Consider the following 16,446-nt stretch of genomic DNA (forward strand, 5'->3'; position numbering starts at 1 on the left):
CAGTGAGACGCTGGCCCAGGCCTCACCTCTGCCAGACTGCTTTCCACTTTTCCCAGAAGTTTTTTCAGATGGTGAAGGAACACTAAGTTGCTGTGGCCATTAAGACCTAGTGTGTTCCATTGGTCCACCATGCTATTGCTTAGCCAGTGCCACATTGTTTTGATGGTTACTGCTTTATGGGAGATAGTTTGGGGTCTGGTTCAGCCAGGTTTCCTCCTTTCCTGTTTTTTCATCGATTCCCCTGATCCTCTCGGCCGTTGGTTCTTTCACATCATTTTGGGGTGGTTTGATTGGTATGGCACTCATTTGGGGGGGGGGTCGTCATTTTCACTAAAGTAGCTCAGCCTATCCATGAGCAACTGATGTTTTTCCAATTGTTTAGGTCAGACTTTGTGTGAAGAATGTTTGGGTTTGTTTTAGCAGGTTGTCTGGAGTTATTTTGAATGGAATTTCCTTTTCTACCTTTTGGTGGTGGTAAATAGAAACCCTGGTGATTTGTGGGGGTTTGTTTTGTTTCCTGCGACTTTGTTGACGTTATTATTTCTACTTGCGTTTTGGTCGATTCTCTCGGTAGACTCTCATGTTATCTGTAAAGAGCGCTAACTGTTTCGGCATCGCCTGTTCGGATTCCTTCCCTTTCTTGTTCTGCTCTCGTTACTCTAAGTGGGCATTTCCAGTACAGTATTAAATCGTAGTGTGCTGAGGGGCCTCCTTGCCTTATCCCTGACCTTGTTAGGAAGGCTTTAGTGTAGCCCCATCACCGCAAAGCTGGCTCATGGCTATCGGCAGGTACCCCTTAAGGGAAGTTCTGTTTCTTCTCCTGTTTTCTTAAGGAACGACGGTTCTATTTTGTCACGCTTTTTCTGCAGCTATTGAAATAATCACGTGGTTTCTGTTGGTCTAATTATAGACATGGTCAATTATATGGATGGTTTTTCTAATATTGAACCATTTGTGCTTTCCTGCTATAAAAGACACCTGATCGTCCTGTATGATCAGTTTTTATAAGCTTGTAGTTTAAGGGAAAACGGCTTAATCTCTACCAACAGAAGCGCCGTTCGCATTCAACGATGACCTGTTTTAACGAGGTCGTTTGCTTTCTGGATGACGCCTGGTTCCAGGTTGGCTTTTGGACCGCATTTTTGATTCTATTGTGACAAAATGCCTTCTAGTTCATTGCTGTTCTCAGCTTTTACAACGAAGGCTCTCCTTCAGAGCGCCCACTTAATGTGGTTAGTCTGGGCCATCCTCCCCATGTGAGCGTCACCACCACCGGCTTTGGGAAGATCCACAATCCAGACGCATGTTTATGTTGGGACGGGACGTCTTTTCTGATATTTTTATCTTAAATTTTCAAAAATGGGATATTCTGACATTCTTTCATTTCTTTAATAACACTCTTCACGGACAAGGGTTGGCAAAGGGCCGGCCGGTGTCAGACTGTCAAGTCAGGCGGGTGGGAGGGGCTGTGCGCAGCCTCCCGCGGCGGGGTACACGTCCCGGCCACTCCAGGCACATTTTGAGGGTCTCTGAGAAAACATTGGGGTGTGCTCGCGCCTGCCCACCACATCTACCCGGACTTGGAGCCCCGAAGTGCCCCCTTGAATCCCTGTGGCCAGCCTGGGCGTCAGTCAGCTCCTCCGGGAGGCTCTGCGCCAGGCGGGCCACCCGGTGCCGGCACCTCCCCGCCCATTCCGGGCTTCTTCAGTCTCCGAGAGGCCCGGAAGCTCTTCAACAAAACAAGCAAGTCCCTGTACGCAGAAAAGCGGACAGAAATGAGATCACAAGCCTACCCGTGTAGCTGAGTCCCACGGGGGACTTTAGGCTTTGCGTTTTGTTTCACTCCCCCCATTACGGTCAGATCACGCGGCCCTCTTCCTGGCCACGCAGGCTGCGACTCCAGCGCCCGCCTCAGCTTGCCCTCTTCGCTCCCCGGCGAGCCCACATCAGAGCTCTTCGTGTCTCCCTCCAGGGGTCGCCACCCCTCCGAAGGGCGGCCGGGCAAGGGTCTGGGGCCGAAGGGCCTCCTAAGGGAGGCCGGGCTCTCGCTCTCCTGTCTGGGCCGCCGGGAAAGGACTTCTTTGGGGGAGGCCTGGAGGGGTGAGTCCAGAGGCCGCGGGACTGGCCCAGCGTCTCGTTCAGAGCCCAGATGGTGAAATGACGCCGCAGAGATCAAAAATAAGTCCTGTGGCTTCCGCTCTGTCTTCTCGTCCTTGTTGGAACGCCGGCTCTTGCTGTCGGGAGAGGTTTTCCCCTTTTATTTGTGTCCCGCGCTTCGCTGGGGCGCGGTGACTCGGCACCGAGCCCCAGAAGGGGGGCTGGGGGACAGCGGACGAGCTCCGCGGGGCCTCGGCGCCGCAGTTTCCCGCTCCTGCTCAGGCTGCTTTCAGAGGTATCTAGAAATGCATCCTCGATGCCAGGCGGGGACTCCGCCCCGGAAGAGGCCGCCTCTGAGCCTCTGGAAATCTGCCTCGTCCAGAGCGACGCCAAGGGCGCGCCGTGCAGACGCGAATGCTGCCCCTGCCCAGCGCGGACTGCGGAGATGTCCGAGGTTCGAACGGGGTGCTGGGCCCTGCAGCCCCTCGCAGCGCTCGCCGGGTCTCTTTGGGGCCATCGACGGCGGCCCTCAGGCTCTGGGCCTCCCTGAGAAGCAGCCCTCAAAGGGAGGCCGCGCCATGCACCGCGAGAGGGGCCTGCGTGGCCTCCTGTCAGCACTTTACTAAGCACCCTCTTCCTTTGGGGGTCCTGTGGCTAAGCACAGCGAGAATACCTTGAAACCTTGGCCCCCGAAGGCTTTGGGGAGCGAATCATTGGGGGAGCCCGGCCCCCAGCTTACCCATCAGAAGGAGGACCAGCTCGAGCTGGTCTAGAGCGAGGCTCCGCCCAGGCCGGGAGCTCCCGAACCCCAGCACCCGCCTCTTTCCTAGAGACGTAGAAGGTGGCCTGATCCGGCCAGGATCATTTTCTCCAAAAATAGTCCTCAGGAAATCCAAAGAACCGCCTTCAAGCGGCGTCCTGGGCCTCCGGAAGGCCCCAGTTCCCCGAGCCCGGGGTTTTCCTTCGGGATGGCGCGTCCTTCTGGCTTCTTCTTTGAGGGGGCAGGAACGGGCCCCAGCCCGTTCCCGGAACCGCCCTGCCGGCTTTGGGGAAGGCTTTCAGGGGAGACTCCTCGAGGAGGCGGCCTTCTGGGACGGGACCCCAGGACTCTGCTCCCCCCTTCCATGGCCCGCGGCTCTCCTGCAGTGAGGAATGGCTCGAGGTGGGCCTCCGAGTCCGTGAGAGGCGGCTCGGGCCTGCGTCCCCAGCCCGGAGCCCACAGGCGAGTCCGTCGACGACGTTTGGCCCAGCAGGCTCCGGGGCCTTTGATGGACGCTCGGACGTTTTGGACTCTTGTCCCGTCACCAGAGGCTTGTGCGCGTGCCCGTGCGTCCTCTGCTCACAGCCCTCGGGGATTTGGAGCAGCCGGGAAGATGGATGGCTGAGGGGCTGGCGAGCAGGATTCAAACCCAAGTCCCGGGGCAGGAAGCCCAGGCTCTCGCCCTCCTCCCGTCTTTGCACCGAGTGTCATGTCATGGACGGGGCCCGGATTCCCAGGACAGAAAGCTGGCGGCCCAGAGCCTGGGCTCGGCTGGCGGAGGAGCTGCATCGCCTGCACTTGGCGGCTTCCTGTCACCGTGCTCTTTCCGTCCCTGCCCTGCGCTGCCCTCGGGAATCTGCAGGAGCCGAGAAAGGGCCTTTCCTGCCCCTCCTCGGGCCTTTCTGCTGCTCAGTCCGTGCCGTCTGGGCTCCGTGACGGGCTGGGCCCCGACGCCCGCACTGCCCCTGGAGGCGGAAGGGGCCTCCTCCCAGCCTCTTCCTAGACCCTGCTCAGTGTCGCTCGGACTCTGCAGCTTGTTTTCACTCCATAAACCTAGATGACGGGCTCCCTGAGTGCCAGGCCCTGGGCCACGCAGGGGCATCCCTGACCCAAGACTTGGCTCTGGGGGTCAGGAAAGGCTGATTCTCGGAGGGAGGGCAGGGACAGGGTGGGCTTTGGGGAAATCACTTCAGTGGCTGGAGAGAAGAGATTCTGCCCCAGTTGACCAGCCGCCGCTGTCGGGGTGCGAGGGACGAGGGCGGGGTCGGGCCGCGTGATTGGGGAGACGCTGCGGGGCCGGAGCACACCCCAAGGGGGGTGTCCATGGGGCAGCCGGCTTCCATCGCTGACTCCACCAAAACTTCCCTGAAAGGGGGGCCGAGAATTCCCAGGCATCCCCGTCACCAACTCCCTTGAACCTCGGCCTCTGGGCTGGCTCAACTGGCTCCGTGTCTCTGTGGGTGACTCACGGGGCCATAGACCTAGCCATGGCCATAAGTGGGGATCATTGATCGACTGCGAGAGAAGCCAGGCTTGTTTGCTGATCCTTATTGGTAGGAGCATGCTATGTGCCAGGGACCTGCTAAGGCTAAAAGGCCATTCCCTGCCCTCCAGAACTTACAATCTAATCCGAGACAACAGGGCCCAGAAAGAGGCTGGGCCAGGCCAAGGAATGGCGTAGTCACGGAAGCCTGCCCTCGGAGGGCTGGGCGGGAGACAAGGAGCTGCCTTGGCTGAACCAGGGGCAGCTGGGCTTCTAGGCCCTTCACGCCCCTTAACGTTCTCTGGATCTTACATTTTGTTTTCTGTCCCCTCTCCCCCTATTCTGACTAATTTCTTTGCATTTTAAGATGTGATCATTGTTGCTTTCCCCCCACAATTCTGTGGGCGAGTTTGGTTGACAGGCAGGTTTTTTTTTTATTGTTTAAATTTGATAGAGTGCCTTTTTCCTTTCTTTTTTGAGAATTATAGAACCTTAGAGTTAGAAAAGAACCCCAGTCGGGCAGCTGGGTGGCTCAGTGGATTGAGAGCCAGACTTAGAGACAGGAAGTCCTGGGTTCAAATATAGCCTCAGACATGTCCTAGCTACATGACCCTGGACAAGTCACATCACCCCCCTTGCCTAGCCCTTACTGCTCTTTTGCCTTGGTACCAATACACAGCATTGATGCTAAGATGTATGGTAAGGATTTTTTTTAAAAGGGAAAAAAACCCAACAACAATAAAAAAAGAAATGGACTTGGACATTGTCTCCTCTGGTCTGTAATATTATGTGAGCTATTCCTTCTATTGATAATATTCCATTTATAGAACTTCTGTGAGGAGTGAGGGGGGAGAGGCAGAGAAGAGCCCAAGATAGTGTTGTTTGAGGACCAGAAAGAGGCTGGAAGGTGGAGGGGAGGCTACTAGACCTAGTCTGCATGACCCTGGAGGCAGAACCAAGCAGTGGGTAGAGGACCAAGAGGGACTCTTGTCCTTTGAAGTAATGACAAATAATGCTTCTCTTGAGTTTTATATTTGACAGTCAGGAATACTTGGAAATCCTCTATTTTATTCAGTGTCCTCCCCTGAAGATTATACTACCTTTTGCTAGATAGGTGATTTTGGGGTGTGATCCTAGCTTCTTTCCCTCTAGAGGATCTTATTCTAAGCTCCCTGCCACTTTAATGTAGAAACAGCTAGATCTTGTGTAATCCAGACTATAGCTCCACTATATTGGGATTGTTTCTTTATGACTGCTTGTGGTATCTGTTCCTTGACCTGGCTGGGAGCTTAGGAATTTGGCTCTAAACTTCTTGGGAATTTACATTTTGGGATCTCTTTTAGGAGGTGATCAGTAGATTATTTCCATTTCTTTTTTACCCTCTTATTCAAGAATATTGGGGCAGTTTTTCTTGATAATTTATTAAAAGATTTTAGGTAGTCTCTAAGGATGCTTAAATTAGCTCTCCTGGATCTATTTTCCAGGTCAGTTGTTTTTCCAATGAGATGTCTCAGATGTTTCTTTTTTCTTTTCATGTTATTTTATTTATTGATGTCTCACAGAGTCATTAGCTTCCACTTGCCCAGTTCTGATTTTTAAGAAATTATTTTCTTCAGTGAGCTTTTATACTTCCTTTTCCATTTAGTCAATTCTACTTTTTGAGGAGGGAGTTGTTCTCCATGAATTTTTGGATATCCCATGTGGCCAATACTATTACTGACTTCTTTCCCCAATACTTCTTAAGGACTTCTCTCAGGTAGATATTTGTGCCTCTTTTACCATTTGACCCATTCTGTTTTTTAAGGTGTCTAATTTTTTTTAGTATTATTAAAATCAGTATTTAGGATTTTTTTAGTTTTTCCTTCTTTTATCAAATTTGAGGCTTTTTTGGTCATGATTTTCTTGAATCATTCTCATTTTTTCCCAAATTTTTTCTATATGTCTCTTCATTTTAAAATTCTTCTTGTGTCCTTCCCAGAATTGTTTTTGGACCTGAGACCAATTTACATTTTCTTTGAGACTTTTGATTTGAGTTTTGACTCTATTTTCTTCTGAGTTTGTATTTTGATCTTCCCTGTCATCAGAGGAACTTTGAGTGGTCAGGTTTGCTCATTTTTTCCCAACCTATTTCTTGACTTTTAACTGGGCTTCATTCTTGTGGGGAAGGGGACATTGTTCCAAGCGTCAGGGTTTTATGCTGCTGCTTTTGGGGCTCGTTCTGGTGGTCCACAAGTTTTTTGGTTATTATGATTTAAGGAGAGGCGTGTTTACTCCTCTCCACAGGCCCTTTTCCATCCTGGAGCTGTTGGCACTCTTCTTTTCCCTGGGACTACAGCCTGCAGATGGGCAATGGCACAGAGTCCTGCTCTCTGTAAGTGCCTCCCGACCCATTGCTCAGCCCCCTCACCATAAAGCCACTGTGGCCAAGAACGGAAGGTGGTGCCACTGACTCTGACCTGGGCTGCACCTGGCTCACACCCTGTTGCCACGGGCCTTTCCTGACATTGTTCTGGACATTTGTTTAGCCTCCATCTTCTGTGAGTTCTGCTGCTCCAGAATTCATTTGGGGGTCAAAGTTTGTGAGAAGTTGTGAGATCTGAGGAGAAACCCTGCCTTTCCTCTGCCATCTTGACTCTGCCACCTGTTATGTAACCTTTTTAGAGGAAAACACTTATTGGAGGGTTTTAATAAAATTATTGTGTGTGATGGCTATCTATTTCTTTCCAGAGCCCTCTTTAAATGGACAATTTAATATAGTCTTAGAACTATACAACTTATAGAAGGGGAAAATTATTAGCTAGTTCTTATGGGATTTCCCTGTTAATAAACTGACAGATTAATAGGTCCACTGTTCCATCCTTCCCCCTTCCCCTAGCATTAGGGACTAACAAATAAATGGCTCCTGTGAAGGCTACACAGAGATAGTTTAGCTATTTGGTCAGGTACATTTAGATAAAGGGTTCTTGACCTTTTTTTATGTCCAGGATCCTATGGCAGCCAGTCTGGCAAAACACATAAAATTAAAAAAGGATTATGAAGCAAACCAATTTTTTGTGAAATAATTATCAAAAACACTTCAAAAACAACCCAAATTCATAGACCCCTGGTTAAGAACTCCTGATTAGATGGATTTATTTTCCCTTTTTATTGGTGCTACTGTGGTTATTAGCTTTTTTGATATTTTGATGAAAAGAAAATAATGTGCCTTTTCCCCTTCTTTCTCCAGGTTTAACTATAGATCAACACATCATCTTGCATCCCACGGGTTCTATGAATTTCTAAATTGGTTCGATGAAAGAGCATGGTATCCTCTAGGAAGAATAGTAGGTGGGACGGTAAGTATCTAAGATAAAATCTTTATTAATTTTATAAATTAGTGAGCAATCAATTGTTTTATTAAATTTGTCTTTTTGGAAGATGTGGTACTTGAGGACTGTTTGCATCATAAATATGGATTTTCTTTTTTCAGCGATGGCAAGGTTTTTTGATTGTATTGACCCTCAATTCTTATGTCTTCGTGTCCTTCTCTTGTTTCTTAGTATTTCTAGAATCGACCTCACTCAAGATCAGAAGTCAAAGAATTGCAGCATACCCAGATTTTAGCAGAGCATTTAGCATAGTGTCGTTTGTTCTTCTTGGGGGGGAAGCCACAGAGCAATGAGAGTGGGGCGGACTGGGGAGGGGGCAGTAGGAGACCCCCAGGGTGGGCACCTAAGAACACCTCCAGGAGAAACAGGAGCAGGCCTTGGCCCAGGGAGCTGCCTTGGAGGGGCTCGTGTGGATGGGGCTGCTGGGGAAAGGGGGAGCTAAAGGAACACAGACACGCCCGGGTCTGCCCATCTGGGAGATGGCCGGTTAGAGCAAGGCCAGTTCACTGAGGTTGGGGAGGATGGGGTCAGATTCCTCTTCGGGCAGTGTGTTGGGAGGCAGCAGGCCAGGCTCCGCACATGGGATCTAGCATCGCTTTCTTGATCTGCACGCAGGAGAGCTTGGACTGCCCCTCCAGCTTTAATCCACAACCCTGTAAGCGTGCTCTCGGTGCTCCTGGCAGAGCCGGGGACTGCGTGCCAGGAAAGGGCTCTCCGTGTGTGTGTTGTTGTTCAAGGCCATGATCCTTCCCTGACCAACAAGGGCTTCAGCAGAAGAGCAGAGCCAAAGCGTGTGAATGGAAGCTCATTGGGAATCGCTGCTTCTTTCTCTACACGGTCCATTTTGGGGCACAAATCCCCCTGCAGAGAGCCCGATTCCGGAGTCTAAGCTCAGAAGAGAAGCAGGGCTCACGAGCTCAGGGCAGGTGGTGGGGCTGTTGTTAAGAAGGACTTCCAAAAGCAGAGGCTGCATTTGCTCCCTACATTCTTTGGGAAGTCCTTGCTCTGGTTCAGAAAGCAGTTTAACAAGGAAAGAGCTTGCTCTAAAACATTAGCAAAGAAGGTGGCCATTTCTAGAGCTGAATAGATGTTCAGATTTGGAAGCCTGGTGCTTTTAGACTGCAGGTTACTCTTCTTGTCAATGGGGTGGAGGTCCGAGAGCCATCGATGAGAGCCATGTCCCACCCTCATTGCCCAGAGGAGGAAACTGGGCTTCCGAGCGGTCAGTGAGAAGGAGTGAGGGACCTGGGGAGGAGTCGAACCCTTTGAGTGAGCGTTGCTGCTGCTTCTGACATACACTGGCCGGCCCAGATGACGTTCTCGATGGACAGATCCAACTTCTTTCTACTTCATTCCTAGGAGGGCTCTCCAAATTGTCTCGTCAAGTGTTCATCATCTCTATTCCTTGTGCCAGTTTGGGCAAAAACGAAATCATGGCAAGCATTTGAAGTCTTTTCCCAACAACCCACTTCCACCTAGCCACTTGTTTCCTTCCGTTTGTGGCCAGCAATGGGAGGAGATAGACAGGAGTTACTCTTTCAGTAGGAGCAGATCATCAGTGAAGAATCAAAAGGAAAGTGGCTTGTGTAGACAAAGGGGCTATGCTCACATGAGATGTTTGAATGTAGGGTATGGATGTGGATGTATTTTAATTCTACCTAAAATTCTATAAAGACTGATTCTGTTTTCTTTATTTTCTCTAATTCCTTAGCATTCGTTTTCCCTCTTGTTTAGCCCTGTGAACGATTTTTAAATCTCTTTAGAGAAAGTACATTTGGGACTTGTTTTGAGGGTGGTGATCAGCAGGTTTTTTTTTTCTGATCTAGTTTGAAGGGCAGACTGTATTAATAGACCCTTTCAGAAATAAGAATCAGCATCTTCCAGGGTTCTTGCTCTGGATGTTAGGCATTGTAGCTCTGAGCACCCCTCAAAAGCCGTGCCTCTGCAGCCCTTGACCTTCGCTATAAACTCAGCAGTGGTCATGGTGAGGATGGGAGCTCTTCCACACTGCTAATTATTTCACCATTGGAAGCGAATGATTTCCCCAGGGACCACTCTCTGTGGTACTCTCCAAGCGGCAACTCAAAGGAAAAAATGGACCTTCCACAAGGACTAGGAAAAAAAAAAGCAAGAGATAAAAAAAATGAAATAAAAACTCTGGAAGAAAGAATGGTATGGTATAGCTTAGAGAAGAAAGTATTAAGCCCCGATAATTAGCATAGACCAAACAAATCAGTAACTCCATAAGACGGGAAGAAATCTTGAACAAAATTATAAGATTGAAAAAGTAAAATAGCTCATTAAAAGGGATCTGGATGTGGCAAAGTCGGGACATTAATGCGTTGCTGGTGGAGTTGTAAATTGATCCAACCATTCTGGAGGGCAGTTTGGAACTATGCCCAAAGGGCGATAAAAGACTGTCTGCCCTTTGATCCAGCCATAGCACTGCTGGGTTTGTACCCCAAAGACATAATAAGAAAAAAGACATGTACAAAAATATTCATTAGCTGCACTCTTTGTGGTGGCAAAAAAATGGAAAATGAGGAGATGCCCTTCAGTTGGGGAATGGCTGAGCAAATTGTGGTATATGTTGGTGATGGAATACTATTGTGCTCAAAGGAATGATGAACTGGAGGAATTCCATGGGAACTGGAAAGACTTCCAGGAATTGATGCAGAATGAAAAGAGCAGAACCAGGAGAACATTGAACACAGAGACTGCTAGACTGTGTAATGGACTTCTCTACTAGCAGCAATGCAATGATCCAGGATAATTCTGAGGGACTTATGAGAAAGATGCTTTCCACATTCAGAGGAAGAACTGTGGGAGCGGAAACGCAGAAGAAAAACAACTGCTTGATCACATGGGTCGAGGGGATATGATGGGGCTGTAGATTCTAAGCAATCACTCTAGTGCATAGATCAGTGGTATGGAAATGGGTCTTGATCAACGGCACATGTAAAATCCAGGGGAATAGTGTGTAAGCTATGGGAGGAGGTTGGGGAAGGGGAGGAAAAGAACATGAATCTTATAACCATGGGAAAACATTCTAAATCAACTAATTAAATAAAATTTTCAAAAAAGGGGGGAATCTGGAAAGTTGAAAAAGAAAAAAATTTTAAAGTTTGCAGACTCTGTGAAAACCTTGATTTAAAAAAAAAACAACTGAGCTCTATTTCAAGAAAACACAAATCAAAACTATTGGGCAAAATGAGGATAGAAAAATCCTTTAATTGCATTCTAAAGGAAGCCCCACAAAAGAAAGTCCTAGAAATAACCAAAACCCAGAGCTTCTCTGTGAAAGAAAAAATCCTATAGAAGGCCCAGAAGGAAGCTGTTCATGACCAAGGAGCCACAGGGAGGATAACAGACCCGACAGCTTCTCTAGGCTTGAGAGAGAGCTCAGATTGGAAGAGGACGCTGAGCTGAGGAAGGCCCATTGGGAAGGGGGTGCAGGAGTTGATGGTAGAACCAGCGATTTAATGGACTGAGAAGAAGAGCTTCGTCTGGACCTTTGTGTCTGCTCAGGATCGTGAGGAGATGAATGAGGAAGAGGAGCTCTCTGGGACCCAGGTCACGTCTGTCTGAGGAGCAGGACAGGGAGGCCACAGGAAGGGCATCCAGCACAAATGGAGGAGGAAGTGGCCATTGTTGGGGGGCCAGTGGCAGGCACTGTACGACCATGAGGAAAGAGGGTGACTAGAGATGGGGAAAGTCCATGATGTGGGGGGGGAACACTCAGAACTTGACAGGGAAGTAAGAGGGGCCAGAGTGGGCCATAGCGGAGAAGGAAGAGCAGAAAAAAACCTTCTGATCCTCTAGGGCTGGTGAAAGGGGATGGAGGGGGGCAAAGGATGGTCGGAGGAGGTGGAGGGGGACAGAGGATGGTCAGAGGGAATGTCTCAGACACCTGGGGACAGGCCATGAGATGTGAGCAAAGAGGAGACTCCCGGGAGGTTAGGCCCCAATGGGCCCTGTGTAAAGAACAGCAGCAGGCCTGCCTCCCGGAGGAAGCTTCAGGGACTGCTGGTGTCTCCTGCTTCTTCACAAGTGTATTTCTTTTGGAGAGGGAGAAATGGGAAGATCAATAAGAGGGGTGTCTCTTCTCCCCCGACCCCTGAGAAAGGATTGTTGAAACATTTTTTTAATACCCAGAAGAATTTCAGAAAGAAGTTTAGACAAGAGTGACGAGTTTTAAAAAGTAATTTGTGAAATCTGACATCATTTTAAAAAATATTTAACCCAAACCCTGAGGCATCTGGGCAGCACATGCTGGACCTGGAATCGGAAAGACCTGAGTTCAAATCCAGTTTCAGACACTTCCTAGTTGTCTGACCCTGCACAATTTCTCCGAAACCTGTCAGCCTCCATTTCCTTGGGTGTAAAGTGGCGATAATAACAGCATCGGCCTCCTGGAACGCCATGACGATAAAATGAGATAACAGTGGTAAAGTGTTTTATAAACCATAAAGAGTTGTAGAAACGTCCGCTATTAAAAGATCAGACTGGGCAGAGCAGAGAGTCATGATTTCATAGGTGGTCCTGTGTTCAGCTCTCTGTGGAAATACTTTTTAAAGTTCAAAACAATAAAAAAAAAAACACGTTAATAGGGAAAGAGCTTATTTTTGTATGTAGTTTGGGGTGTTTTTTTTCTTTTTTCGCAGTTTTAGTGCCTTAAACATTGCTTCTTTGGTCTTCTGCCCTCTCTCCTAGGTCTACCCAGGGTTGATGGTGACGGCTGGCCTCATCCATTGGATTTTAAACATGCTCAACATCACCGTGCACATCCGAGACGTGTGCGTGTTCCTGGCCCCCATCTTTAGCGGCCTCACGTCCATCTCGACTTTCCTGCTCACCAGAGAACTGTGGAACCAGGGGGCGGGCCTCTTGGCCGCCTGCTTCATCGCCATCGTGCCGGGCTACATCTCCCGCTCGGTGGCCGGCTCCTTCGACAACGAGGGCATCGCCATCTTCGCCCTGCAGTTCACCTACTACCTGTGGGTAAGGCTCCGGGGGGGCCTCGCCGGGCGTCTCGCGCTGACCCAGGCCGGGATCCCCGCGCGGTGCTGGTAAAAGGCTTGTCATGTTGGAGTCTGGGTTTTGCTTTCAATACCGTAGACAGACACAACTCAGAGAGAAGTTCAGCAGAGTCGGGTGAGGAGAGACCCCGACAGGTGCCCCCCCACCCCCACCCCCAGGGCTCTGGCTCCCTCCTCCTCCCCTCCTCCGGCCGCTTCCCTTTGGCTCCTGCTGCTTTGCCCAGAGTGAGGGGCTCGAGATGGGCTCCTCGCTATCCGCCGGCCTCCTGGCTGAGAGGATTCAGGGAGGGGAGGACGAGGACGGCGGCTCTCAGGTCTGCGGTGTCGGCTTTACAGAGAAGGCACAAGGCCAGGGCCAGGCCGCGACCTCCGCAAACCTCGGCCCTTCCTCTGCGACCGCTTGTCCTTGGGGGGCGGCCCGTGGCCCGAGGCTCTGGGTGAACCCTGGAACGGGTCCGTTCCAAAGACTGGAGGGTCTTTGAGGGACTTTCTCAGAGCTCTTAGTCTAGTTTATCTCGAGGGAGGGCGTTCTTCCGGGCCGTGTTCCTGGATCCCTCCAAATCCCCCACGTCGTCTGGCCTCGGGTGCAGACCTCGATCCCAGGGCCCTGGGGATGAGAGGGCGCTGCCAGGCCTGGAAGCGTAGGCAGGGGCCGTGCATGAACTCGTCTGTGGGTCTCTGGTGGCGAGGAGCGTCCTGGCGGGGTCAGGACACCCGCACGGCCACTGGCTTGTCTTTCTTCACCATCCATGCTTGGCCCATCTCGCCGGGCCAGTTTGGTCCCCAGGCCGGGGGAGGGATCGCCGGAAACACGCCCGGATGTTCTCCGAGAGCCTCCCGGGTGGAGCAGATGGGAACCCCGAGTCCTTCCTTTGCCGGGATGGCTCCTCCCCTGGATAGGCACGGAGAGCCCAGAAGCTTCTTCCCTTCCAGGGCAGCCTGGCGGCCTCCCGCTCTGGACGGCCAATTGGCCATCGTCTTCGAGGCCCAGAAGCCCTGACCTCCGCAGCCCGCCTGACTCAGCCTTCCCAGAAGCGGCCCAGGGTAGGCCCGGAAGGGGAAGCCACGTTGGGCCGTCGTGCAGCCCGACTGCTTCGATGGCAGAGGCCGCCCCGAGGGGAAGCTCGCTTCCTCTGTTGGAGCAAGAATCCAGCGCGCCGCCGAGTCAGTGCCCGAGTCACCACGCCCAGCGTCGAGCGGGCCTCTGCAGGCACTGCTTGGTTTTACTTGTTCAGCGTGCTCTGGGGAAGCGGCTCCACCTGCGGCTCGGTGTCTGGTGCTTCCCAGCCTATGGCTCAGGCCTTTGTTTAGCTGACGTGATCTCGGCTGCTCAGTGACGTTTCGGGGTCCGATTCCCGCTTCCTCGGCTCTACGTAAACGGTTGGGTTCTAGTCGGTGACTTCTGGGTCCTCCCCGCAGTCGGTGATGGCGGCACCAACACTGAACAGGCCGTTGGAACGGATTGCGCAGCTGGTCGGCAGCCGTCTGTGGCCCTGCCGTAGCCTGTCCGTGCCCGAGAGCCGAGGAAGACAAGACGGAGGTTTGACGTGCTCGGAGCCGGGGAGGGCTTGGATTCGGCGGAAAGCTGTGTTGATTTATGAGGCAGTCCTTAGTCTAGTGGCGCTCTGCATGGCGGCTGGTCGAGTTCAGCCCTCCAGCTGCGTCCCGGACCTCCCTGGCTGCCGCTTCGTGCTCTTCCTATCATCTTGCCCGTGACCAGAATTGTTTCTTCATCGGATCCTTCAGTAGCTTATTTTTAACTGGATGTATCCATTCTCCTTCAGCTCATCAAGGTGACAAACGCCCCCGAAGCTTCCGTCAGCGCCCCTCCAAATGGGGGGTTTTCTGAGGCCCAGATAAGGCGGTTTCACTCTAGGCATCTGTCCACCTTGTTCCTTGTTTTAGTCCTGTGTCAAGCCCAAGTTGGGCGGATCCTTTGTCATTGAGGGCCTCTGAGTGATTCTGGAAACCCTCGGCTGCCCCTCATAGGTGCCGTCACTGCGATATCTTCAAGTCACTGAAATGTACTTTTTAGAGGCTACACCTTTTTTGTGAGCTTCCTCGGGGTGAGAGCCATGCCGGCACCACATCCTTCATTCACTACTACTCGTGGTCATCTGGCCAGCATAAGATGGCCGGACACAGGACTGACCGCTGCTGTGACCATTTGTCTCCAAAGATCCATCCACTGCTCCGCTCTCCTGTGTGTTTTTATCACCACCAAATCATTTCAAAGGTGGCGCAGCCTTTAGGGTGTTTCTCCTCATTTCTCTGGAGACCAAAGACCTCTTGTTGTTTCAGAATGGAGTTTAGTGAGATACGTCCTTGGTCGTCTCAGATCAGGCCCTAAATGTCATCTTTTTTTTTACTTTTGTAAAGAAAGCATTTCTGTAAGATGGCCAGTGAGCGCCTACGAAACGTGTTCATCTTAACGAATGGGGTTTTTTCTAGTTGTTGTTCAGTTGCATCGGTCATATCCAACTCTTCGTTGACCCCATTTGGGGTTCTTTGACAAGACGCTGGGTGGGGGGCCATTTTCTTCTCCCGCTCATTTTAAGGTTGAAGCAAACAAGGTTTGATGACTTGCCCGAGGTCACACGTCTTGTCAAGAGCTGAGGCCAAATCGGAAGTGCCCTGGTTTGCTCGGGAGTCTTGAGGTGGACTGTAGGTCAGGCTAGCTGATTAGCGCTCGTTCGGGGCCCTTTCTGGGCTGAGGCCCTGCGATTTCCAGAACCTGCCATCAGGGAGTCTCAAGGAAAAGTCATCTGGTCTTTACCAGTGTCTCTACTTGACATCTTTTTTTCTGGTTATCGTCGTTCGCGGTTCTGAACACCCTCTAATAGTGTTCTTGGTCATTGAAACGCTTTGTCTGCTTCGCACGGACAAATTAAATTGTACTTGGAGACGGGCCCCGTGATGTGGTGGAAGAGTGGCGCCGGGAGGGCAGCGTGCACGTGCAGCAGCTTCTGTTCATGGCCCAGGCGTACGTGCGATCCCTTCCTCCTCGGGCCTTTCTGTGGGGCGCCAGCCGGGCAGATGTGCGCCTCTTTGGGTTGCTCCTGAAGGCGTTCTGGCCTTTGAACCTGGATGGCAGCATCTTCAGCGGCGTTCTTCCGAGCAAAAGAAAGATCTCTCTAAGATGGGCCTCGATGAGGCCTCTTCAAGCATCCTAGACGGCAGAGTAGCCACTAATTGGCCCGGGGACGAGCCCCGTGGAAGGAATCCGAGTCTTCCGTTAGGAGTTTCCCCTTCTTCAAGTGGTCATCATCCAGACACATGAAACGCCACTTTGACAGTCGAACACTAAATATTTGACACGTGGGAGTTGGCATGATCAAGCCAAGATGGAAGATGAGCGCATGAGGAATAGAGTCTGAAGTGGAGTGGCTGCCTCTACTGCCAGCTTCAGTTTTGTGTGTCTGCTAGAAATTAGAAAGTTGTATCACTTTCCTCGGAACTCCAGTTAAATCTGAATTGAAGCTTCCTCAGAAAATCCGTGGGCACTAAACTCAGTCATAATATCGTATTTAAACTCGGAGGGATGCTTATTGGCGTGTCATCTGTCTAAGCCGCTAATTCAATCATCTTAACTTCAAACGCAGGACAACGACGTCTTTGTCAAATCCGCTGCTCTTGAGCTTTTCCTCTTTGCTGTACTCGTTTTCGTTTTCCAGAAGTTCCCCATTGATTCAGCTCTCG

General features: G+C 50.9%; 1 protein-coding gene across 1 annotated transcript in view; it reads left to right on the forward strand.

The window, feature by feature from the left end:
- The window catches only part of STT3B (STT3 oligosaccharyltransferase complex catalytic subunit B), a 57,963-nt gene that overhangs the window by 17,995 nt on the left and 23,522 nt on the right, over window positions 1-16,446 (forward strand). The window contains exons 2-3 of the mRNA XM_056800378.1: window positions 7,567-7,675; window positions 12,422-12,709. Coding sequence (XP_056656356.1) covers window positions 7,567-7,675; window positions 12,422-12,709 — 397 coding nt within the window. The remainder of the gene's footprint in view (window positions 1-7,566; window positions 7,676-12,421; window positions 12,710-16,446) is intronic.

The sequence above is a fragment of the Monodelphis domestica genome, chromosome 5 (genome assembly GCF_027887165.1).
Source record: "Monodelphis domestica isolate mMonDom1 chromosome 5, mMonDom1.pri, whole genome shotgun sequence".
Taxonomy (NCBI): domain Eukaryota; kingdom Metazoa; phylum Chordata; class Mammalia; order Didelphimorphia; family Didelphidae; genus Monodelphis; species Monodelphis domestica.